Source organism: Xiphophorus hellerii, chromosome 5 (assembly GCF_003331165.1).
Source record: "Xiphophorus hellerii strain 12219 chromosome 5, Xiphophorus_hellerii-4.1, whole genome shotgun sequence".
Lineage (NCBI taxonomy): Eukaryota > Metazoa > Chordata > Actinopteri > Cyprinodontiformes > Poeciliidae > Xiphophorus > Xiphophorus hellerii.
This window is the reverse complement of record NC_045676.1, coordinates 21,882,835-21,897,089: the sequence shown is the minus strand read 5'-3', so window position 1 is coordinate 21,897,089 and position 14,255 is coordinate 21,882,835. Positions and strand designations below refer to the sequence as shown.

General features: G+C 38.9%; 2 protein-coding genes across 2 annotated transcripts; both read right to left on the bottom strand.

Moving 5' to 3' along the window:
- Positions 1-465: 465 nt before the first annotated feature.
- On the bottom strand, positions 466-5,680 carry cenpk (centromere protein K). Its single transcript, XM_032561806.1, has 10 exons — positions 5,587-5,680; positions 5,233-5,334; positions 5,076-5,132; positions 3,630-3,693; positions 3,336-3,382; positions 3,158-3,240; positions 2,920-3,018; positions 2,469-2,604; positions 2,335-2,388; positions 466-1,102 (listed from the first exon to the last, which is right to left on the bottom strand). Exons 1-10 carry the CDS (start codon positions 5,587-5,589, stop codon positions 947-949), a joined length of 801 nt encoding a protein of 266 aa, XP_032417697.1. The 5' UTR covers positions 5,590-5,680; the 3' UTR covers positions 466-946.
- Positions 5,681-9,812: 4,132 nt separating this feature from the next.
- lbx1b (ladybird homeobox 1b) lies at positions 9,813-13,899 on the bottom strand. The gene is made up of 2 exons (XM_032561919.1): positions 13,531-13,899; positions 9,813-11,133 (listed from the first exon to the last, which is right to left on the bottom strand). The coding sequence occupies exons 1-2, from the start codon at positions 13,856-13,858 to the stop codon at positions 10,640-10,642; spliced, it is 822 nt and encodes a 273-aa protein (XP_032417810.1). The 5' UTR covers positions 13,859-13,899; the 3' UTR covers positions 9,813-10,639.
- Positions 13,900-14,255: the final 356 nt, after the last annotated feature.

Genomic DNA, 14,255 nt, shown 5'->3' with positions numbered 1-14,255 from the left:
ATAAAATAAATAATAAAACAATACAATTCTGGATAGTAATTATAATTACTATTGAGAATCACCTGAACCTACCAATAAAAACATATACCAAGTATTTTTATTTGGAAATTAATTTAACTTCAGTGTTTTAAAATAAATGATCAGCAAATCAGTTTTAGATCAATCACCTTTAAGTAAAGCAGTTACCACTACTCACTTACCTTGATAAGATACGGCTGACAGGTGAAAATAAATCCAAGATGTTATAAGAAGTCTTTATAGTTAGTTTTTGAATCAAGCGAGTACTATTATGCATAAAATTATTCTATAAAGCCTCAATATTTAGTATCATTTTTGGCACACATTTGATTTGCTGGTTTTTCTTGGAAGTATAAGTAAGACTAAAAATGCATCTTGGAAATTACCTTCAGTGTTGTCTTTTAAAATATATATATATATATACATACACACACACACATACATCAATGAAGTAATCTAGCAAGGCACAAAATGTGTTTATTAAAGAAGCAAACAATATTCAGAAAGAAATAATAAAGTACAGACAAAATTTGTATTAGAATTAGGTGACTGATGGTTTGAATAAAATTTTACTTGACCAACTTTTATGCCAAAATAACAAGTGAAGATCCTGTTTTATTTTATTGCTCGGTGAACAGCAATAAAACATCTGCTAAGATCACAAAAACTTTAAGAACTTTAAAATCTCAGTTATCAAAATAGCACATGGAGCAAATGCAGAATATCTTAAAATTGCAATAAGAACTAAATTAACACAAACAGAAATGAGTTGTAAAACCAATACATATTTACAAAAAGCAATTCTCTTGTCTCGTTTCTTTAGACGGTTGTCAAAGAACTGCAGGGCTCGAATACACACAAATGAAAGACACCGACTGACATGTTGTGCTTGAGAAAATTAAAAAATACAAATTTGAATATCAGTCAATTAGAAGAAGGTCTCCAGGCGGATCTTGAAGTTATTCTCCTGGTGTCTCACTGCGATCCCGTATCGAAGCAGCATCTCCACGTACGGTGGCCAGAACGTGTGATCTATTGTAACGTAAGGGTCGTGCGGCGTGTTCATTACTTTGTCCATAAGAACCTGCAGGTGTTATCGACATAAGAGAGGTATTTGGGTTTTCTCAGACTGTTCTGGAACAAACACGTCAAGTAAAAACAGGCCATGCACTGAACAAAGTCAGATTACCAAAAACCTCCACGATGCAGCTTATTGAGTGATTTTAACTAAAAGTTTATTCTCATTCTTACACTCTTAGGGCTAAAGCAAAGACTAAAGACCTGAGAGAAAATAAAATCATGATAAACCTTTGTTGTTAATTACTTTAATAGTAATGTAACACAGGAGGGGATTTCTGCTTTACTTTGTTCCTACTAAAACAGTAGGAAGAAAAAGAAAACGTGAACCTTTTCATAATACTGAAGCTTTGTGTTTTCATTGTTTTTGTCTTTAATAAAAGCAGAACAAGAATGCAACTAACCAAATAATTTTACATATGGCGCTGGCTACAGTTTGATTGGTTGCGCCTCCAGCTGCCCGTTTATCAGTAATAGTTTGTGGCGGTGAAAACAGAACTGATGCTAAGCAAACACTCGCACTAGTTTAGCACTGGAACTGATTTAGCTAAACCAGAAAGGAAGCTAGATGTTATAGCTCATGTTGATGTAATTACTTATTCTCAGGAGTGCACCAATTGCAGTTTTCTGGCCGATCGCCGATTACCGATCTTTTAAAAGGCCTAACCTACCGATTCTGATTTTGGCCGTTGCCAGTTTGTTGTCTGAAATGTTGCTCAGTATCAAGAAAGTTGCTGAATTGGCAACAGTGGGATGACTATGGTTAATTGTAAACGTGCAGACATGACCTGGTCGGGCGGTTTGTCAGTCAGACCTCCCTCACAGGAGAAAAGAAAAGCACAGTGGTTGTTTTTTAGACCTTTGCCGAGGTTGATAACATCGGTGGATAAGATCGGCTTCACATGTAAAAATGAGCCGATCACCGATCTTTCAAAATTAAGGAAATCGGCACCAATAAATCAACCGGCCGATAAATCGGTGCACCCCTATGTATTTTCACTGTCTGAGCTATTTTTATGACCGTCTGAAACCGCAAATAGCTACAGCTTACATCATCTTCCAAAGTAAAACAGAAGGGATGCAAGGCATTAGGAAAAAATAATTAAATATTCACAATATTGATTTTGTTTGCGATTAACCCAAATTTTGCTAATAAAAAAGTCAAAACACAATTGAAATATTGACTGTTTTAACATGTCAATGTTAAAATAGAAAGCGACATCTACGTCACACACCCACCTCAAGAATTGTATTGAGGGAAACAAGGTCCTCACTAATCTCCAGGGGAATGTTCTGAAAATAAAAACAACAATGTTTAAAAAAAATGGAATATAAGAAACAAACACTTTATTATCCACACTTTATTAACACACCTTCTTCTTTTTGCTGGCAGTAGACTCTTCCTGAGGGGGAGGGACATGTTTCCCCAGAATGTCTCCCAGCGACTCCATCAGCTGTTCCTGATAAGTCTTCATTTTCTTAATTTTGGCTTTTGTGTCCAGAAGGATGCTGGAGGAACATAAATATAATCAGAGAATCACTGTGGTAATCTATAGATGCTTAATTTCACCATGCCTTCCGTTACATTTTGACAACATTTTGAACTTTAAACTAAAATTTCACATAGAGAAATATCAGTGGAGTGATAGAAGGATCCCTATTTAATTTAGTCAATGAAATAGGGAATACTCCTGGAATGAAACATATTTTTTTCCACACCTATTCAGACCTGGAAAATTCATAAATCAGGTTCTGTACTTTCCAGGCCGCCTGGGAACCTTGAATGTCTCTTTTCATTTGGCGTCACATTGCCATCACACTCACTTGTGCTCTGAATATTTCTCCTTTTCCACTCGAAGTCGTTCGATATGATCATTGGCAGCTAATAGCACCTGCTTCTTCTCCTCCAGCCATTTCTGCTCTCTGTAAAGCACGAGGCGAAACACAAAGTGTGAAGTCACAGAGAGCTCTCGTCCATTCAGTCCTGGGAAACATTTATGTGCTCTGATGAAGCAGAAAGTAGTGAAAGAAAGCTTTGCCGGGTAATGGAAAGGTCACGCACAGCTCTTTAGTCTCTCTCAGTTTGTCTCTCTTGGCTTCACAACAAGAAACAACCATCTCCAGTTCGGAGCAAAGCTTGAGCATCTGCGGAGAACGACACGTGGGACGTTTTCAGAAAAGAGGAAGGGAGGGAATGTTTTATGGTTTTTAAGGAATTTTTGTTTCACACATGGACACACCTCATCTTTTCCTGCATGAAGTAAAATTTCTGCGTTAGCCGAAAGCGCTGTGGAGGAAATTTAAAAAAAATATATATATATATTTTTTTTAATCAGTCAACAAAAACATTTAAACCCAATCAAATTTGACATCATTTTATTTTACTTACATGACAAACTCAACAAAAAATTAACAACAATACAAGATATAGGATAGCAATGAGACTGTGGTGTGTGATATTAATATTAATATTCGGGCTGTAAATAGTAGAATGATGCCATGGTTTCATTGCAGTGGGAGAAGTGAGGACTTACAGCTCGGCTGTGTGGACATCCACAGCTTCAGTTCAGCATCTGTAGCTGCCAGCCTGTTTACCGACTGTTTCATGTGAAAATACATGGTAAAATTAAAAAAAAAGTCAAGTTAAATAAGCAAACCTGAAAGCAACAACATACAAATCAACTTAAAAACCAGGCAAGAATGAGCTTGTACCAATTGTGAAGTTACAAGCAAAGTCTTAAAAGTCGCAATTTTAACACCACTGAAATGTTTTTTCCATCATACCACCCGTTTGGTGCATCGGGGTTGAAACGATTAATCAGATTAATCACCGCAACTAATTTAGTAATCGATTAGACTACAGACTCAAATCTGTTTAAAGAACATATTCAGAGCAGTAACTGAGCCATAATTGTACAAAAGAAAAATATACATTTTGTATTTAAGGTAAAAAAAAAACAAACCTTCTTCATTTGTAAATATGTGCTAATCAGAAAAAGTAACATAGTTTTATCTTCACCTGATTTACTTTTTGCTATCGAATCTGTAATAGGGTAATCCAAAAATCAAACAACATATTATCTCTACACTGTACAGATGTTAAGTCAAGCAGAAAGTGCTGAGCTTTTCACATGTTGATGGCAGAAATATTTATTTAGATGCATGCTTTGCTACCGAGGATGATCAAGCCTACAATAAAGAAAGGCTATGTTGCTGCATTTTAGGCAATTAAATGTTGTTTTTTTTTAAAGAAATTAAAATTTTTGCATCTTTTAATGCATTTGTAATATTGTATATTAAAAGGTTTCATTGGTTACACGAGAAATCTGCAGAAATTTTATCCGATTAATTATCAGAACAACTGATAGAATGAACGTTTGTTGGACCAAAAACTGATCTAAAATATGCAGGACAGTGAGTCCCAAAGACCAGTTTTGGGCACCACAACAATAAATCATTCAATCACAGAACGGATACAGTGGCAAAGCGCAAAATAAGTGACAAACTAAAAACAGTCTTCGCATTAACAAGTTCTGGTTTAGAAAGGGAAAAGTCATCTTCTGGAAACTGGAAGTTTGTGACGTGCATTCCAGTTATTCTCTCTAAATCAAGCTAAAGGGAGACCTGCTGCTACAATCCTCAATTTGCACACATTACGTGCAAAAAGGCGAGTGAAGTTATGCTTTTGTTTGTGTGAGTAAAACGAGTAAATGTGTAACTATGTTAATTTATTTTAATACATCCTTCATTGAGTGAAATCTGGAATAGCTTTGCATGGTGTGCAGTGTGGCTAAAATAAATAAATAAACAAACAAAGGGAAGTGCCCCACCTTCAAAATGCAAAGGTAATAATCTGTCAACCTAATTATTTGACTGAGGTGAGTCAAAGCAGCAAATGACCTCGAAAATGTACAGAAATGTCTTATTTTCCTAGAAATGCAAGGATGAATGCAGAAGATGAAAACCTTCAACCGTCTGACCTGTTCCTGGTGATTCTCACAGATGTCTGGCTCACACAGTATGATTTCATTCTGCAGCTGCAGACAAACATGACGTCAATATGTATTATTTGTTTGCTCTAAAGTTTCGCCGAAGCAATAGAAACATGTCGGACCACGGAGCGGAAAGATGGTTTACCTTCTCCAGTCGAGCAAACTGCTCCTCACATTGCTGCAGCAGCTCAGACTCGGCGGCCTCTGAGAGCTGTCCAGCAGCTCCTCTGTCTGCCCGGACCTCACCCTGCAGGAGGAAGCAACACCGGCCGAAACATGACAATCATGTACACGCTTCACTACACAGAAAGACGCAAGCAAACGGCTAACAGTGTCCGCGCAAAGTCACGTTACATTACAAGTCGAGAAAAGTTGACTAGAGAGCGGCGTCAGTTGGCGCGGACCGATGTTCTTTGTTATAAACATAAAACATTCGAAACGCAGAATCAAACAGAAACACGAAAATCAACAAGGTGAAACTCACGGGGTTAAATCTTACCATGTTCAGGAAATCTAAACCTCTTTTCTAAACGTACAAGATGTATAATGTTCGTGTTTGTTTCAAAATGCCGCCGACACTGATGGCGTCATGACGTCAGCGAAGTAGAGAGCGTTGCGTAAAACTGCGCAGGTCAAGTAGATGCAATGTAAACAAAGTCCGTCCAAAAACGTCTTCTAGACAGCTAATAATAGTAATAATTTAAAAATACATTACATAATCAGGTCAAGGATACTAAAAAAAACACAATAAATAGTTACAATAACAGCTTGTTATATTTTAGTTCTCCTTGATTAGAAACGGTGCACAACACATTGTTAAAACCCCACAGTTCTAAAAAACCCTTCAAATTCCCGGTGGCTCTGTGGAAACAAAACTCCAATCTCAACCTGGCCTTCATGTTAACCTTCCACAGAGCCACCACGTCGAGTCAAGTAAATAGCCATCTTGGCTTCGGCTATTAAAAAAGAGGAAGAAGAAGAAGAAGAAGTCATTTCTCCATCTAACTATAAAGAAATTTTGATTGAAATCAGAGCCGCCCCAAAGTTGAACGTGGCCCTAAGCAGTTTTTTTTTAGGTAGGGGCCATATTTTCTTATTTGGATTGGAGATTCCTCCTTAAGGGACCAGGTTTGATTTTTTTTTTTGTCACAAACAACCGCTGACAAAAGCTACTCCTCACTGATAGTACAAGCCAGATATTTGCATAAACTTTATATAAGGCATTTTTTTCCCCCAAACTGTTTGACATCAAATCTGTCTTTTCTTGTTTTAAATTAATTAGGATTACCTAAATTACTTCCATTGACGTGATACCAGAATGAATAACAACTGTTTTGAAGGATTCTTGACAGGTGATGGAGTGTCTTATGCAAAATCAAATTTTTTTTTAGCATTACATCATGGCATGGTTTTATTCCCTCATCAAAAACATACCCAGTGTTGCTTTGACTCAGAAATGCATGTTTGAGAAATGTTTGGACCTTTTGTAAGAGACATTTGGTGGTGGGTTAAGGCCAGCTCATGATCTGGTTTGGAGCTGCAGTCCCCAGCAGAGCACACCCCTTCCCTGTTGTCTGCCCCCCACACTGCTCCTTCAAACTAGCGGCAGCAATAGTTCATTTTCTTAAAATCACTTGCATCATATAATGCAACTACATTCAGTTGTTTAATATGACAAGCGATAAAGTTGCTTAATCCCAGTTTTGTTAAATGTTAAATCTTGCAGCCTCCATGTGAAATGTGCTGCCTTAAAAATTTGAACACGTTAAAGCATTATATAACTGTAACCCTGCTTCAATTTGAAGGACTGATTCGTTTGATTTTAATAAATTAATCCATCCGTTGTCTCACACCATAGTGACTGTAGTCTGCCGTTCACCAGCAGGTGTCTCTGTTCGTCTCTTTGTCGCAGCTAAATGGAGTCAAAGACGATCTTTTTTTTTGCATTTTGTACTGAATTTTGTCTGAATAATTTTTGTAACAGGTTTTTTTTTTTAATCTGATTTCATAGAGGTCAGAATAAAATGGCCTATTTAATTTATAATCAGTAATGTATTTATTTCTCACCAATCTTGTTTTTTTTCAAAATGTTCACATTCGGTTAATGTCTTTATTATTATTATTATTATTATTATTATTATTATTATTATTATTATTATTATTATTATTATTTATAACAATAATAAGCCTACCACTGCTTATGCTAGAAAAAGAGTAGGGAGGACCGTTTTCGTTATCATCCATCAGAACTAGTGTTTATAACACTGAATTATAATATGATTTAACTTCATGTAGAGTTTTAACAATATTGAAAATATTTAGTATTTTTGTTGCTATGTTATTTATCACCTAAAAAAAACCTCGACCTCATGCTTTCATACACACAAACTATTCCTCTCCTGGATGCTTGAGTTCAGCAGTTCTGCAGCACACGTCTTTATGAGGATGTATTCTCCGTGTTTCACGTTTCTCCGGCTTCCGCCCCGGAAATCACACAGCCTTGATTATTTGAATGATCAACTAGAATTTGATTAATATGCAAATTTCAGAAGGAACCGTTCCATTTGAGCCCTCAGCGCAGCCTAATTAATCAACAGTTAAAGGAAATTAATACATACATCAATTCTGTCAGGAACATGCTTAGTTCAATCGCCCGTAAAATTGAAGTTTGAAGTATTAACTGGCTCCACAGGAAGGCCGTGATTAAAACTCTACATTTTTTGGCTCCATTTAGAAATATGGAGTGCTCCGCGGTAGTTCCAAGAAGGAGGAAGACCCCTTAGGATGTTGAATAATAATAATAATAATAATAATAATAGTAATAATAATAATAATAAATAATATAGCCTATATATATATATATTTATTTTTTTTGTTTGTTTTTTTTTGTTTGTTTTTTTTTGTTCACAGAGTCCTTTTGAGCACGGTGAAAAGTACCAGACAATCAATCAAATTGTACTTTACACTTTCACCTGACACCGCTTTCCACGAGGTGCAGAAAGAGAGCAGGGGAGAGTATGAAAAGGGGAGGGGAACCAGATGAAAAGAGAGAGGCCAGTACTATTGTTTCAGTAGGGACTCATGCATCAAACTTCAATTTTCCGGCCGATTGAAGTAGTGATTTTTTCCCTCTATCTCGAAGTGAAATACTGAAATACACTTAAGACCTCCAGATTAATTACCACGAAGTGGTCCCTCAGACTGTAGTATTACTTATCGCCGGAGCCCGCCTGACAAGCACTCATAAAATAAGCAAGTGAAATCCATAAACTTAGCCTGCCTTAACACGCTCTCCCTTCATATATATATATATATATATATATATATATATATATATATATATATATATATATATATATATATATATATATAGTATTATATCAAATTGTGTTAATATCTAAATTTTTCATATTGCAGGTCTAATTTGCCTACACAGAACCGAGCTCGTATAAAGTGTCTGCTGGCCCGTAAAGCTTTCGGCGGGCTTGTTTGAAGTCCTTTGAAGAAATGAGGAAAAAGGCAAACACTATAAAACAAGTCACAAGAAGACAGCTCAACTTATCCCTTCTTCTAACAAAGAGGGTTAAACGGGAGGCCGGTCTTTTGAGTTTCCCTTTCGGACAGCCTCTTTCTCACATCTCCATGTTTTCAGCTTCATTAAACTCCTTAAAGACAAAAGAAATAAAGAGCCAAGATGAGAAGAAAACAAACAAAAGGACTCCCTAACCAGACTCTGGCAGAAATGTCACAGGCCCAAACTCTTTATGGCTTCCCTATTTAACACACACACACACACACACACACATACAAAAAAAACCCTTTCCCAACAAAATCCATTTTTTTTGTTTAGAAAACGCTCTTGGACAGAAGTCAAACATATTATTCCAGGGCTAAAAAGCGGATAAAGACAAGCGGCTCACCAAATAAAATAAAAAAAAACATAAAAAAAACGAAAGAAAGAAAGACGGGAGGCACTTTCATTGTAATTCATTGACTTGTTCAAAACGCCATGCAGGCACAGAAAGGGGCCCAGACATTAATAGCCGCAGATGCCCTCATGAAGGGGGGAGTCTATGTAGGCATTATGGCCTTTGTTCGCAGCCAGTTAAACTGTTTAAAAGGAGGGTTAACTCAATCCATCAAATTGTCTGAAATTGTGAGGAAATTTCAAAAACCATATGGCTTCCAAACGTTTGCGTCCTTTTTGTGCGGTGGGACACACTTGTCTCAGTATTGCTGCCTGCGGGGGACCGGGGCCCAGCTCCTTTGTGGCTCGTCCCATCAGGGAACTGCTGCTCATTTGTCCCCACTTTTCATGCTTTGCGCTCAAAATTACGGCCCCGCAGTCCCGCGGAACAAAAAGCCATGCTCTATTTAAAAAACAGGGGGCTCAGAGAAACTGGCCCAAAACTTTTTTCTTTTCTTTTTTTCTTTTTTCTTTTTTTTTTTGCACCAGATTTGTGTTTCTCACATAAATTTTTAGCCCGAATGGGGAAACACGTCTGAGGGTCAAGAAGGCACGATACGCATTTATTGGACGTGAAAAGGAGGGGACGCGGGGATTCCTGGAGCACAAAATGTTTAGAGCAGAAAGAGAAACAAAGGGGACAAAATAGTTCAGAATAACAACTCCAAACTGGCCCCACATTTAACGAGCTTAGCAACAACCCCCTCCCCCCCCCCCACGCCCCAATCCCTCAAGAATTAAAACAAAAAAAAAAGGAGTCAGAAAAGCAATTTTTATTCCCATCGTAGCCTATATACAATACAGTCTGTGCATTGGTTTTCAGATAATGTCCTGATTTTAGGAAGGCACTTACAGGTGTAGAAAACATAACATATGTATAGAACTGTAAATCTATTGTATTCAAACAATAATCTAAAGGCTTGGGGGGGGGGGGGGGGGGGGGGGGGGGGGGGGGGGGAATCGTCGCATTAGTATTCGGCTGATTTTTCGAACATCGCCACCTTTATCGGAGCTCCCGGTGTGAGTCTGCAGTCAAAACGGAGGCAGGGAGGAGGAAGAGCCGGCAGTGACGGGAGGGAGGGGTTGGCTCTTGGAATAAAACAGTGACAATAAAAAGAAAGAAAGAAAGAAAAAATAAATATATAATGTTTACAAATCAAATCATGCATTTCCATGCAAACATATGGAAAACAGAAGTGGTTTTATTATGAGTATGGAGGGGCTTATAGGAAAACCAACAGAGCAGATGTGCGTGTGTGTGTGTGTGTGTGTGTGTGTGTGTGTGCATGCCCACGCGTGTTCGTTTCTGTATACTGTAAACAAAATATATATAAGAAGTTATTTTTAGACCATATTGCTTTGATGGAAACAATAACAGTTCGCTAATGAATACATCACTGCATATTTGTAGTTCTGCGCTCATGCTTTACTGTGAATCTGTGCCGATAGAAAAAGTCATTTCGTTTTGGTACATGTTCTCATATAAGCGGTTAAGTTTACAAGTCCTCTCTGCAGGATCACCACCACCATCATCTCGCTCGGTGCGTGTACGTGTGTGTGTGTGTGTCTCTGTGTGTGTGAGCCATCAGTCATCCACGTCTATCTCCACGTCCTCGTCCTCCGAGCACTCCTTGCTCGTTGTGTGGTCCGAGAAGGGAGACAGCGGAGAGCTGCGCAGTTTCTGAGCGAGCTCGTGCTGGAGATCCTGCGGGCCTCCCCGCGCGGGCGACTCGGCGCGCGGGTGTCCCAGCGTGCCGTTGGCGCACTTCTCCAGGTCCGCCAGTTTGGCCAACTTGTCCAGGGGCACCTGGCCGATGGCCTTGGCCGACTCCACGTCGGCCTTCATCTCCTCTAGGTCCCGCTTTAGTTTGGCCCTGCGGTTCTGGAACCACGTGATGACCTGCGCGTTCGTCAGGCCCAGCTGCTGCGCGATCTGGTCGCGGTCTGCGGGAGAGAGGTACTTCTGGTACAGGAAGCGCTTCTCCAACTCGTAGATCTGGTGGTTGGTGAAGGCCGTCCGGGACTTCCGACGCTTCTTCGGAGTGCTCCTTTGGCCGAACAGGGTCATCCCGTCCCGGCCTATACGGAGGAAAAGGGAGAGGCACCATGAACAAAAAGGTGCTGACTGTTTCGCCACTTCTCCATTTAATACATTCAGGGGCGCTCCTAGACGAAAAGACGTTCTGGGGCGCACGGGCTGAAGAAGCATCCAGACTTGACTTGAGGCCAGTTTGCCATTTCGTACCAATGCATTACTATTTCGTTCCTTTCCACCATGTCACACCCCTGTGCCTAAAACCATGGACTATGGGTTCACTTCTCATTGAAGTAAAACATTTTTTATATAAATGATGGAGATTAATTGTTATGAAAAAAACTTCATGTATAATTAAATTAAATTCAAGTGTCTGAAAATGTTATTGTTCAATCTAGGTTGGTCCAGTTGACTCTGGACCCCCAAACCCTCAAACTAAAATGAGTTTGAACCAACCTCCTATTATTCACTCAACCAGCTTTTAGCAGAATATTTAAAATAATTGGTTACTGATGTGTGTGCCATATGTCCCTTTGCTGGGTTTCTCATGTTATGTAAGTACAAAACATCCTGGAACAACTGGGGTACGAAACGACCAAAGCCAAAGAACCGGAAGGCACGAAATGGTGAGGGAGAAAAGATATTTGATTAAGCTGACTGTGTTATATGTGGTTTGGTTGGGAATGGGCTCAAACAAATAGACATTTAAAAGTTAGCAACACGCTCCATGCATATTCACGTTGAATTGAGCTGAGTTCATGCTAATGTTTTAGTAAAACTTTATTCTCCTTCAGAGTTGAAATGGACATTATTGAAAATGTACCACCTCCACGTTTCCTGCATGTACGTGTAACATTTCTTAAATGTTCTGAATATTCATAGCATGGTGCATTTTGTGGCAGTTTCATCTGCCATTTCGTCTTTCTCTGTTTCCGTTTAGATTTCCCTTCCATGCAGTCAGGCTGTCTTATAATATTTCTTTTAACATTGGCAACTTTTTTGTTTGTTAAAATTTGGTCAGAATATGTTTCACTTGGTCACAGCAGACACATCTTGGGGTGTGTGTCTCATGAAGTGTCTCCTGAGTCCCAATAAAGTAGACCCTTTCTTTCTATTGAAAAAAAAAAGACTTATTGTTAAATAACAGTAGCACAGTGGGGACAATTATTCTGTAGTTCTTGCATTTTAAGTCATCTATAAAACCAAAAACAATGAATTGCAGTGGAGCTTCAGTTTTGAACAAATAGCAACGATACTGTTTTACAGTAAAACCAGTCCGTTACAGACTTATTTTAAATCATTATTTGCTGAAAAATGTGCTTTTAGCTTAACTTTAATGATCAAGAGTAGCAGTCTATGTGTCTTATTGTTTTGGTGAGTTAATATCACTCTTACTGAAACAGTAGTGACCGAGAAATTTCCCACAATGCACTTTAAATCCACAGGAATGTGGTGTAAAGAGATTATGCAGTACAAAACTGCTGAGACTACACTGTTTTTCGATTAAAAACACCAAGTCGATACTGCAAAAAAAAAAAAAAAAAAATGCAGTGAAAACAATAAGATACAGTTAAAATAACAGAAATCTGTTAACGTTGTACCTCTGCAGTTTTAGCGAGTCGTTTAAATACTATAATTATTCGGGTACGAAATGGAGCGGTCTGCCACAGGACCTTTCGATCCGTTAATATGCATTAACGCTTACATTGGGGACGTTTCGTACCTATACTTTAAACAAGTGAAGATTTAATGTATTTTTTTTTCTCTATATTCTACTTGTAGTGCGTTGCGAGAAAAAGGTGGTAACACCAATCTAATGATTGTGTTCTAGCAGCAGGAGGTCGCTGAGTTATTCTGGCTCGATCAGGGGTCGTAATGTTTCAAATTTCGAGCGAGCCATCCGGCCCAACCATGGATCAGAACAAAAATAAAATAAAAACATCTTGAGGTACAAAGTTATCAGGAAATAATGCAGAATTAAAAGTGGGAGGGTTTAGTATTTTTATGGAAATATATCATACATAATTTACGTGTCGACGCGTTTAAAAATGCTTATCTACAAAAAATAAAATAAACTATATGCAGTGAGTATGAAGTGGAAGGGATACAATTGCACCTCGTCATCGCTAAAGACGAATAGAAAATCAAGGATTTCTGCTGAGGCTTAGGGGCTTCTTTTTAGACTGTGCGTAAAAGTGTTCCAACTCACAAAATAAAGAATATGACACTTAAATTGAAACTTAATTTTCCACCTCGAATACAAGAACGAAAATTATAGTTTTACAGTAACAAGTACAAGACAGATATGTCCACGAAGAGCAGAAAAGAAGAGAAAATGAAGAAAAAAACAAACATGTCCTTTTTCCATCAACACGTCAAATCAAAATATATCAATATTTCTGGTGTATTTTCCCCCACTCGTAAAAGCAGCAGACATTTACCTTCCGCAGCCTGCAGCACGCTGACTTCCAGCCCCTTGAAGGTCTTGCTGGCCAGCTCCTCCAGCGCACAGAGAGGAGAGGTTTGCGTGAGGAGTGCGCGGCTGGACAGCGGCAGGCTGGACGGACGGTGCTTCTCGGAGGACGAGATGAGATGAGCCGTGCCGCAGATGGCGTAGCTCCGCTTCACCGACGGCTTGTTCAGGATGTCGTCGATGCTGAAGGGCGTTAGTGGCTTGTTGGAGTTGGCAGGAGGCGGCAAGTGGTCCAGCGGGCTGCGTCTCCTGTTCTCCGCCGCGTCGCATTTGGCCACCTCTTTGGATGTCATCATTGGTTGCAGGACGAGTTTATAGTTGCTTTGAGATTTTATAGGTTTAAAAAAAAAACAAACAAACAAAGAAAAAAAAAACCCCAAAACAAAATCGAGGATGAAAGTATGACACAAAAAAGTCACATAACACTTTGGAGGTAAAGTAGAAAAAACAAAAAGAGAAAAAAAAAAAGAAATAAAGGGAAGGATTATTCCGAAATCGGATGCGCTCAAAGTCTCGATCCGCAGGAATGAGGTGCCTCCCTGAAAATGGCGAAGTCCAAAGAGTCGACGATTACTAACAAGTTATCATTGATTGGTGGCTAATCAATTATCTCCAGTGGCACTTTCGCCCTCTTCCCTTTCACTCTTTGACTATGTTGCAGTCCAGCGCTGGGCTTTTTGCGACTGGGGGGAG